This window comes from Triturus cristatus, chromosome 9 (genome assembly GCF_964204655.1).
Source record: "Triturus cristatus chromosome 9, aTriCri1.1, whole genome shotgun sequence".
Classification (NCBI taxonomy): Eukaryota; Metazoa; Chordata; class Amphibia; order Caudata; family Salamandridae; genus Triturus; species Triturus cristatus.
In genome coordinates this window covers 487735985-487748065 of record NC_140592.1, presented here as the reverse complement: position 1 = coordinate 487748065, position 12081 = coordinate 487735985, and the positions used below count along the sequence as shown (strand labels likewise).

The 12081-nt window shown below is 43.8% G+C and overlaps 1 protein-coding gene across 1 annotated transcript in view; it reads left to right on the top strand.

Annotated features, from left to right (window-relative positions):
• The window catches only part of LOC146798184 (uncharacterized), a 116768-nt gene that overhangs the window by 83084 nt on the left and 21603 nt on the right, over positions 1-12081 (top strand). The window contains exon 4 of the mRNA XM_085625456.1: positions 6741-6807. Coding sequence (XP_085481582.1) covers positions 6741-6807 — 67 coding nt within the window. The remainder of the gene's footprint in view (positions 1-6740; positions 6808-12081) is intronic.

Here is a 12081-nt window from a genome sequence, read left to right as displayed (position 1 = left end):
AGAGCTAAATGTCAAGGCAGACGCACTCAGCAGGCACTGCGAAGATCAGCCAGATTGGGTGCTACACGACGAGGTAGTGGCGGACCTTTTCCATCATTGGGGTCGTCCGGAAATAGGTCTATTTGCAGACGTCGAAAACACAAAATGCCACGCCTTTGCGTCCAGATTCCAATAGGGACAAGGGGGAATGCGCTTTTGATGGACTGGTCAGGGACAGTTGCCTACGCCTTTCCTCCTCTGCCCCTGATCCCGAAGGTGGTGTCCAAGCTACTCAGATCCAGCATGACGATGATTCTGATAGCTCCAGACTGGCCACGGCAGTGGTGGTACCCGGACCTTCTTCATCTGTCGGTACTTCCAGACAGGAGACTACCTTGCAGGCCGGACCTGCTGACCAAGATGGGCGGGAGGATTCTTCATCCCAACCTTCCCTCACTGAACTTGACAGCATGGCTCCTGAGGTCCTGCAATACGGACATTTGAAACTGCCTCCTAATTGCATGCATATTTTGAAAGAAGCGAAAAGACCCTCCACAAGAGCGTCATATGCGTTTAAGTGGAAGAGTTTTTTCTTTGGTGTAGAGAACATCACCTTGATCCTACGAAGGGGCAGGAGGATGTCATTCTCCCTTAACTTCTGTACTTAGCAAAATCGGGTTTAAAGTATGGTTCTATCAGGGTGCATTTATCTGCCATTACGGCGTACAGGAGATCACCTAATCAGCCCTCCTTTTTCCAAATGCAGGTGGTCAAGGACTTCTTACAGGGGTTGAAGAAAGTGTATCCCCCTGTTCGAAACCCTTCTCCTCCGTGGGAGTTGAACCTGGTGTTATCTAAATTGATGGGCCCACCTTTTGAGCCAATCCACAGAGCTTCCTTGCAGCATTTGTCTTGGAAGGCCGCTTTTCTGATAGCCATTACATCAGCGCGCAGAGTAAGCGAGATCCAAGCGCTGTGTACCAATGAGCCTTACACTGTTTTCCACCATAACAGAGTAGTTTTAAGGGCGCATCCATCTTTTCTCCTTAAGGTGGTGTCTGATTTTCATATCAATCAGTCCATTTCCCTTCCATTTTTTTTTCCCAAATCCAGCGACCCCGGCTGAGCGGTCGCTTCATTCCTTAGACCTCAAGATGGTGCTTAAGTTCTACTTAGAAAGTACCAAGGGCATAAGGAAGACAGATCAGTTATTTGTCAATTATGGCGCCATGAGAACAGGCTTCCCAGCCGCTAAGAGATCCATTTCGAGATGGATTGTATCCTGCATTACCTTAGCTTACCAGCTGGCGAAAAGACCCTTACCGTTGCCTCCTAAGGCGCATTCCACTAGGGGGAAAGCGGCCACAGTTGCTTTCTTACATGACGTCCCATTGTCAGAGATTTGCAAGGCTGCAACCTGGAAATCGGTTCATACCTTTATGAGGCACTACTGTCTAGAATCTGATTCCAGGACTGATGCTCAAGTAGGCCAAGCTTCCTTGAGGAATCTGTTTGGATAGTTTTTCTTTTTTTGCTCTATCCGAGCTTGGTTTTCCAAGCTTACTGATCACATTTCTGTGTTCTCCTTTGCCCGCAGGGAGATGAGGTGAGGCTAGCTATTCTATTCTAATGCTTATGACTATTGATGAGGATTCCCTGGAAGAGAAGGATTAGTTACTTACCTGTAATCCTAGTTCTCTTCCAGGGGTATCCTCATCAAAGTCATAAGCAATCCTCCCGCCTCCCCGGGCAAAGGATTGTTATATTTTGAAGATATTGTTAACTCTTTGTACCATGGCTTTTTCAGTCTCCGCAAAGAACAACTGACCTAACTGTCACCCCTGAGGCATGATGGGAAGCTGGGGGTCAGGAGTGCCTTAAAGGCACGGTGTCAGTTTATTGCTATGCAGCTACAGGTTAGCTTTTCAGTCTTTTTAGACTGGGTATTTGCAATGCAGCCTGGGAGCTTCCTATGCTTTCAGTGATTTATGAGAATTTCTACTGTTTGCTGAGCATTAAAACAGTTTCTAAACCCATTTTGTTGTTGTTTCTCCTGTTTCTAATGCATGTTTTTCATGTATGGTGGAAATTCCTTACAACATGATTCAGCTCTGGTGTTTATTAGGCTGCAATTGCTTATTTTTATATATATATATATATATGTATATATATATATGGATATACATATGTGGGGCACATATAATATAGTGTTTCCGGGGTCCCGCGCATGGGCGGGAATATTCTAATGCTTATGAATTTGATGAGGATACCCCTGGAAGAGAACTAGGATTACAGGTAAGTAACTAATCCTTATTTTTCCTCAAGAGTGAGAACAGGGAGAAAAACGTGTAAGATAAAGATAGGAAAACAGTGATAAAAAGCATTGAAACTGCAATAGGTCTCGCCTTTGATTAAGTTAAAGCAATTTGCTTTGATAATGGTATTGTATAGCAAAGCAAATGGCTTTAACTTAATGAAAGGCGAGACCTATTGTATTTTTAATGCTTGTTTTAAGTGGTGTGATGCAGCCAGACTTCCAAGTATTGCCAGAACATCTATAGCACACAGAAGCAGCCAGTGCAGCGTTTTGCAAAACACTTGAGCAAGCGCATTCCATGGCTTTTGCAGCATCGAGGTAGTACAAATTAATGTGAATAATGGGCAGAGCACAGCCTTTTTTAAAGGAAACTAGTCTATATAGTGTATTTCCTTGGCTGTGTAGTGTTGAGAAAAAGAGAGTTATTACTGAAGTGAGGTAAATGACGAGTGCCACCAGAGAGAGGTGTGTGTGTGTGTGTGCTGTATTTGGACAGTTTATAGAGGTGTGATCACTGGAGGTTCAGCCACGTGCTGCGAAAAGTGTAAAATGGGCAGGGTCACGTTTACGTATTTGTGACGTACACTGGCATAGTAGAGCACGAGTGTTGCCTGAGTTTGCAGACGATTGAGTGGAAATCTCCATCTCCACTTATAGCCCTTTATAGCAGTTTGTAAATGTTGTCATTTTTCGGTAGGTAAAGCAACTTTTGCATACGTGCATTATTCGATGCACCCAGGATCACATGGCATGGCGAAACTTGGCAGTAAGGATAAGAAGCAGTGTTTATTTCACAGTTGACTAGTTATTGGGTCATGTCTTTTTTATATCCGGGCTATTAAAGATTAAACCACTGCGAGATCCCACACTAAGCTGGTGCGGTGCAGTGCCTAGAGGCGCTGCCTTTTGTTTTCCGTTACTCCCATACTCCTTGCCACAATGCTTCATAATCCGTTGCTTTACACTTGCAGTGCATGTGCCAGGAAGCGTGGTTGAACAGAGAGGGTAAGCTACTGAAAATACACACGAGTGGCAACCTGGTTGGGTGGAAATTAACATGCTGACCGATTTGGAAGAACGGTATTTTCACTTGGCAAAACTGCAGCATGAAACTACTTGAAACAGTTGTCCTTATTGTCCCAGAATGGTGTTCATAAAAAACTCAACATGGTATACCAGAATACAATTAAAGGTGCAATGTCTAATAAAAAACCCAGCATATTTCTAATTGAAAGCAGCATATTAAGATTAAAATCCTGAATACCAGAGCAGTACGAAGGATAAGAGAAAATGTCTATACAAAGTTTGACCACAGAGGAAGGTACCTCCTGATCAAAGAGAAGTGGGACGTAAGTCTGAGTGCATGCGGCTCTTAACAATAGCCAGCATTGGCATTGCCAATAGGTGTCGCCTTTGGGGCCTTATAAGTGTTTAATTATGCAGCACAATGTCCTTGGTGCAACATCAACTGTTGCATGGCTAAACACTTATAAGGTCCCAAAGGCGAGACCAATTGGCTATGCCACTGCTTGTTGTAAAAGGTCCCGGTTTTTGGCTTTGAAATTCGTGTCACCCTAGGCCATGGAACCCTATGCAGGAGCAGCAAGGGGTGCAAGGCAGGCTAGAGATGCTCTGGCAGAGCTGTGTGTGGATAACTGCACTCACGGTACAGAGGTGTGTGGTTCCCTCTACTGGAGTGGCGGGGGGGGGGGGGGGGGCAAGGCACGGCTGAGGTGCGTTGACAGTGAAGATGTTTCGCTGAGGCTACTCCGAGGAGTGGCTCCTGTGTCATCACACCCTCCTGCCTAGTCTTAGGCTGTCTGCAGCAGGGAGGGCTGTGCCCTACCCCAACCCTGCATTGTCTCCACGTACACCAGGATCAGATAGCTGGTGTCACTTAACCTCAAGTCCACTTCACGCCCCTCGGGTGGCTGATTCACGGGCAGAAAAGGATATCCCGGGGCCTTCTTACAGTAATTCCATCCACCAACAAACGGTGCCCCACCCAACAGACGCGGCTTTACCAGATCCCGGGCCAGCTCTTTCAACCGCCCCCGCCTTCCCCCAGACACGGCCCGCCTTTCTGCTCTCAAGCCACACTTCCTGATGAATTCTTGCTGGGAAAGGATTGCAGTTCAAATGTAGCAAGTAGCTATAAAAAACAAGCATTTGCACTGATGTTGGAAACGCCTGCTTCAGGCTCCCGTGGGACAGCAGCGCCTGTCACAGTACAGACAAAATAGAAGTGAGGTCTTGTCCAGGGCAGACCCTGAAACTGCAGTGTTGACAATAAACCACTTCACTTTGGTGGAAAAAAGGAAACGAAACAGGGGTGAAGGGAATGAGAAACAAGCACGCTACACCTGGCTAATTAGAGAGCTGGTCCACCTTAATTTACAAACATCCGAGCAGGCTGTGGAGACAGACATGCCTGAGCCCGGCTAATCATGAGGAGGCATGCAGTGCCTGCAGCTCATACCAATCATAGGCAGCTTTACAGGGGGACTTCGCCAAGTGGCTCAAGAAGGGCTTGGAAATTTGAGTTCTGGGAGCAGGAAACAGCACTGGAGCGAAGAGAGAAATCCGGCGAGCAGCTCTTGCAGCGCTGGGAGGAAGGCGAGGGAGCAGAACAGCAGCAGGGAAGGAAGGGGGACATGCGCGCTGCGCCACCCCAGGCACCAGGAGTGCTACAGCACGGAGCCTGCCACCGCCGCTGCCTTGGTTTCAGCCTGAAGTGGCTCGTTTGAGACAACCCACAGTCGAAGCATTATCAGCAGCGCCCAGGCGAGCGTGGGACATGGCTTAGCCAAGACAACAGTGGAATGTTTCAGCCCTTCAAACAGCTTTTTGGTTCTCTCTACGTATACTTGGGTAATGTGTATTGTGAACGAAGGCGAAGCATGTCTCAAGGGGACCAAGGCGATATCCTCGTGCAACAGTGAACTCTTTTCTAACAAGTGCGGTACCACAAAGGCAGCCGCGTGTTTATTTTTGCATCGCGCTTTCACTGTAAGTTAAAGCGCGATATGAAAGTAAACACGCGGCTGACTTTGCCACAGCCGAAGGCTAAGAAAAAAGTGCGTAGGGAGTAATGAAGGGGAGAGTGTCACGCCGCCGGTAAAAGATCAAATCCCGGTGAGCGTGCCCAAAAGGAGACAAGGCAGCAACAAGGAGGGACTAAGAAGCCTCCTTTACAATCAAAAGCCAGCGTTTTGCATGGAAGCTGATGCTAGCCAATTGAAAAGATGGGCGGGGCTTCAATTCCGCCTCCGAGGGCTTCGGAATCTGTATTGATTCCAAGAAGCTCTCGGATGCCAAGAGCAGTGCATACGCGCTGCTGCTCTCCAACCGAGGCCTAAAAAGGAGCAAGTAGGGATGAATAGGAACTTGCAAAAGAGATAGAGATAGAGAGACAGGAAGTGAGAATGGTGAAAAAAGAGGCTTGCAGGACTGGGAGTGGCTCCTGAGAAAATCTTTGGCCTGTGTATTTATTTATTGTTTAAAAAAAAAAGAAGCACTGATCTCATGCAACATTTCACCCCTGCCCTGAAAGCAGTCACTTTGTAGGTGTTTAAAGTTTTTAGAGTAAATGATTAACTTATATCACAATATTTGATATAGGCATGTAATTTAATATACAGTGTCTTTTGAATTATTCAACCCCTTTTTAGACAATGGTCAAATAAACTGGAGCAAAAAGTAGCCCAGGAAAAATGTCTTAATATCTGCCCCACATTGTGCTGATCAAGTTAGTTCAAAGGCTAGTTGAAAGGATTTGCTGAAAGGATTGTAAGCTCTAACTTTTGATGAAAGACTCAAACTTATGGACAGGAAGCACTTATAGAAATTTACCTGGAGGGGATTTATTTACCGAGTTTACATGTGTAGGTGGGTCATTTTGAAAGTTGACATTGAAACCACTGTCGAATAGCATTGGTCTTTGAAGCCTCCTTCCAGGTTTTGAAACCTAGATTGGATGGGCTCTTAGAGAGGCATGGTAGTGGTGTTACTACAATTTAGTTAAACTATGAGTAAAGGATGCTTTTCTGATTGTTGTGATCCAGATAAACGAGAAATGAAAAGGAATGTTTTTATCTCCCACCTTTGGAGTAAGATTTATTAAACTGAGATCATTGTTTATTGTGCCTTCCTTTATGTTGATTTAGAAAATTACCAAACAATGGGTACTGGAAAAAAGCTGAACCTCACCAGCTAGTGTCATCTTTCAGTGCTAATAATGCAGCTTTGTACTAATGCTAGTGCAACCTCAGAGTTCGCCAAGTGGACTTTTCCATGATCTGGCAATGACTACCATCCAACGCAATAGCGTTTTAACATTATAGTGGTCTAGCTGTGATGCTATACGCAAGAGATAAGCCACCTTCAAGATATGCACCTTATTGAGGAACTCACAGTCACTGGTGTCATTTTCTCTTTCTTGCAGGCTGCTAGAGGAGTACTCCAGCACGCAGCTCACTAACCACTTCCTGGAGGAGAAACTGGAGATAATTGTGAGTGGAGTCATGTCTAAACATCATTTATTTGCATTTATATACACTCACACGCACACACACACATGCACACACACACATATATTTTGCAAATCCTTGCTTTCAGTAGAAGGCCAGTGTAAATTGATTTATTCCAAAGTGCACCCATTAACCATCCACACCTTTTGAACAATGCTCACGATGAACCACCATATTGAAAACACAACCTTTAAATAACCCCGAAAATAATATGACCATCATAGATACGGAGATAATGCTTAAACTGCAGACACAATTTTTCTTAAATATAAGAAAAACATTCATGTTTCACAGTTAAATAATCAACCGTGCTTCATATTACTCCTCATAAATAATAATTTAATGGTTCTGAATTATTTGTCATCTCATGAACATGGAAAAAATAATGCTCTCATCTCATTGCAGAGGCGTCCTCAGTCACGTTTTAAGCATTTTAAGAGAAATTACAATAGTGCATTCATGTACTTTTAAAGTGCACATAATTTGGTGTGATAACATACTCAATCTGGATATATTCCCAATATGACAGTGAGTCAATAATATCTATGATATTGATCACACCTGTGACTGAATCAAAGACAGTCTCAACAAAAATGTCATGCCTCGGTGGGCTTACTACAGTTAAATGTATTTGATGTAATCTTATCATGTATAATCACATTTCCTCATACTTTTTTCAGATTTATACCAATAATACAGTCTACTTTCAAAGGTTCCACCCAAGTGGGCATGATTCGTCATATCATAAATATTTTTATGAATTCATTTTTTAACATAAACTGGGGTCACAATTCAGTTTCTGTAGTTACAGCTATGAATATCAATTCACCCAATTAGGATAAAGTGTCAGCCATCACCTTGAAATATTTAAAAAGTTTGGATTAAAAACATGCAAAACGGGTTCACAAGAGGGGATACCTAAATTTACAAATGTGTGAACAGTTCCTCATCACAATTAAGATCAAATAGTTCTTTAGTAAGTAGGTTCAAAATGTACTTGCACTCGAATCTTCTCAGTGTCATCTCCTTTTCTGTCCTCTTGGAGATTTTGGGACAATGTACTCTTTCAAAATATTTTGCCTCAGGGTAAGTAATTTCTGTTTTTTTAATCATTCTGAGATGTTGCAAAATCCTTTTTATGTACTGGGAGAGTCATACTCCCTACATATGGTTTAGGACAAGGGGACAGTATTATATACACAGCATGATCAGTTTTGCATTTTAAAGCTATGTTCATTTTCCTGCTATATATTTGTGAGCAGGTATTTACAGCTTTAATATCCAAACAGTATTCACCTTGATATGTCTTACAACCACTAAAACCTTGCCATGATTCTAGACAGGCTGATCGTTCTTAGCGTAGCTTCATTTTTTTTAAAGATCTTAGAGAAACATTGGACTGTGCTAAAAAAATAGCAGGTTAATGGTAGCTTACTTCCCAAAAACCCAGTTGTAATTTATAAGAAGGTGAATCCACCCATGAGAGATTTGTTAGAAACTACGAGCCCCAGCCTTGATCTATCTGACTAGAATCATGGCAAGGATGTAAGAACAGTAAAGCATGTAAATCCTTGCACAAGAATATTGATTTACCAAAGGTTTAGGATTCCAGGAAGTAGCACACCTTAATACTTGAAGTTGTTTTTAGTTTAATAAGCATATAATAAGGCCACGACAAATAAAATTAAACGATTTGTAAATCAGATAAAAGTATTTTTCGGTTACCACCAATATACTAACTAGTCTGCAATTACGTGCTAGGGGTACATAAAACATCATAGGCTCTATACAGTCATCATATCTGCAAGTCAATTTCATATGTCATTTAAAGTATCAAATGCAGATCCAAATGCAAAGACACAGCTCAAAATGCACAGACTCTACCATTATAGGTGTGTGGCACACTTACACTGAACTGGTAGATCATGGTCAGGAGGTGTGCAAGCTTCCTCCATTGTCACAGAACATATACAGCATGGACAGCAGCAATATGAGTACTTATACCGGCACTTGGGCACAAATATCTTACAGGGCCTGCCTGGCTTCCACTTCGATAGAAAGCACTCTGAACCCCAGGTTCATGTTGAAAAGCTTCAAGGCCAGAAACAATATCAGTAAACAGTAAAGGTATATGTAATGAAACAACTCTTCTTAAGAATAACCGCTACTGTGTTCCTTGTGCAGTTACTTTCATTGTCATGTCGACTGCCCGTTTCATGTTAAGGGTGTTTGTTTCTTGCTTGCATGCAGTTTTTGGGTGATTGCAGTGAGGTGTGGTGAGGTGAGGTGCCAACAGGGCAGATGGAGGTAACTGGCCTACCACGGATGTAATATGGAACCGGGGGTGCAGAAAATGCTACGCAGTGATTAGGCTGAACTCTTTGAACTGGCCAACCCGGTCAGGGTGCTAAGCTACAAAAAGGGAGCACCCAGCCTCTTCTGAAATCAATGTGAAGAAGACGTTGAACCACTGCTGTGGAATACTGGTCATGGTTTACGAAGGATTGCAGAATGACAGGAGCCCCAACAAGACCAGCAGCAGTAGAGGACAGCAGCCGTGCAAGAGGGGAGCATCGATCAAGGTTCAGAGTTTGAGCCAGGAGCAGGAGGAGTAGGGACCCTAAGGAGCAGTAGCCATCAAAGACATTGGTAGTGCAGGAAAGAAGAGGACTGCCAGCAAGAAGGGGCTGGGTATGAGTCAAGGAGTGAGCAGCACCCCACCCACCTCCAGCCCACAGCAAGCAAGTGTTTATCAACATGAAAACAAACTTAGAGATGCACCACTTTGCAGCAATATTTAGAAAAGTCCTTTGAATAATAATTCACTAAGGATCCATGCAGTCGTTGTACACTGGTCAAGTTTTTCTTTATTTCATTCTTTAAAACGCAAACAGCCAACACGTTTCGTCCATAAACCAGGACTTCTTCAGGGCAATGTAGGCAGATAGACGGCGGGTTTGGCGTGATAACCTTGTCCCAAAAGTATGTTTAGAATTTTGTTTGTATTGCAACTGGGATGGTATTCGGACCATTAAATTCCACTAACAAATGTGTTGCGCTTATCCATCTGTGCCGGTGCGTAGTCCAATTAATCAAATCCAAAAATAGTTTGTTGTCCTTCCGTGATATTAGACTCATTTGTTGATATTGCTATATAGTCGGGCATATGGCTTACGTGGTATGATAGCCACAACCATTCAATTCAAATGTGGATATTGTCCCCTAGGTCATATAAAAAATGTAGTCAAATACTTTCTTATTCGCTAGTCCGGCACAATATCGTAAATGGCGTTTTCCTACCGCCAAACACATTTTGGTTACCTCTGGTAACAGGGGAGTGCTCCTGGACAGTGAGCACTTTTGGAGAATGTGCACACATGAAACTATGTCTTCATCCGATAAATTTGTACTGGTGACTGTATTGGATTGGTGCCTGATTGGTTGCTTAGATGGTCCACTGTTCTTCTCTTTGTATTTAAGTGTTTATCAACAGTCACTGCTCCACAGATGCTGGGGTTTTTAGTACCCAAAAATCATTGGCAAACATAATCCTCTAACTTCTTTGGTTTTGTGATGGTGGGTCTCAGTTGGTACGGGTCTCCTTGGATTGCTTTAAGCGTGCTTGCGGCTATTTGGCCGCCTCTGGGCTGGGTGGCGCTAATGGGATTGAAGGGCAGGGTGGTACTTTGCTCCTTTATTGCTCCATCTTTCGATCCTCCTCCCACTCCCTCTGGTGGATGAGTTCCAAGCCCTCTGAGAGTTTGCTGGTGCCACTTGGTAAATGCAGACACATTCCTTGTGACCCTATCAGAGTAGTTCCAGGCTGTCACCATCGTGACTTTGCTGAACAGGTCTCAAACAGGAGTCAGAACTTCCCTCTGGGGTGCCAATGATGCACCAGACCGTAGTCTTCTGTGTTGATGCTTGATTTTCGGGCTCTGCGGGCCAGGTTAGTGTTCTCCTCCAATCGGTGGCTGCCATAATTAGAGGCTCTGCGGTCGACCCGTCAGCGTGTGGGATGTTGTCTCAAACATGCATCCCTTCCAAATAGGACATCTGCTGGTGCTCTTTGAGTGGTGCTATGTGGAGTGCTCCAGTATGTGCCAATTTTCTTTGGGATAGTGTACTCCACATCGATTTGTTGTTCAGATGCTATGCAGATGATTTTGTTGAGCGCGCGCATTAGCCTTTCCACCTCGCCCCTGGCTTGGGGTCACCAGTGGTGATCTTGTGAGTGACAACAAGGAATTGGAGGTATTCCTTGAAGTCTTGGCTTTGAAAGGGGGGGGGAGCATTGTCCATCTTAAGGATTTTTTGGGATTCCAAAGAGTGCAAATATTTTGTCGCGGCTTTTCTTGGTGTGTTCAAATGTGTTGTTTTCGAGTACCTCCACTATCAGAAACTTGGAGAAAGCATCCACCACGACCAGCATGTGATGTCTATCAGGCAGAGCACCAAAGTCCACACTTGGGGAGAGGATGTAGCCTAACGGCTAGGGCGGTCAATCTGTAATCTGGGGAACCGGGTTCAAGTCTCAACAATGACGCTCAACATCCTGTAATTCTGGGCAAATCACTTACTTTCCCCGTCCTTACAAAAAATGAATGTGTCCTTGTGTAACGCAACTGGTGCTCATGTAAAGCGCTCTGGTACCTGATACCTGATATAAGTTTGCGCTATATAATAAACAAGCATTGGCATTGGCATTGCCAATAGGTCTCGCCTTTGGGACCTTATAAGTATTTAGTTATGCAGCACAATATCCTTACTGCAACAATGTGATGGCGACCTATTGTGATGAAGTATACATGTGTAAACGTCAACTACAGCTGGATACAGCAGCCAGTTTTTTTTTAATTTACCGTTCCAAGATGGCAAACAATCTTAGAGCCGCCAATTAAAAAAAAAATAATAATCACATGAATGTGCATGAAAGAGTGCTTTGGAAAATGAACAGTCCAGTAGCAAATTGTAGTTGGCGAGCCCTCCCACAAAAATTTTAAAACGCATATTTTGTTTTCTTCTTTGAAAGACGTCCGTAACTAGAGGTGCAGGGAAGAACCTTTACAAAAGGAGTGGCAAAAAAAATGATAAGCAGGTGAGGAGAGGTCAACGGTAGGGGGTCAATGGGGATATGGTTGGCAAGGGAGCTGTGGCGAAGTATGAGACAGGAAGGAGAAAAATAAAATTATAAAGCAAAAAAAGATGGGGATGTGGAAGCAAAGGACAAGCTGGGGAGATGGACCATGGATGGAA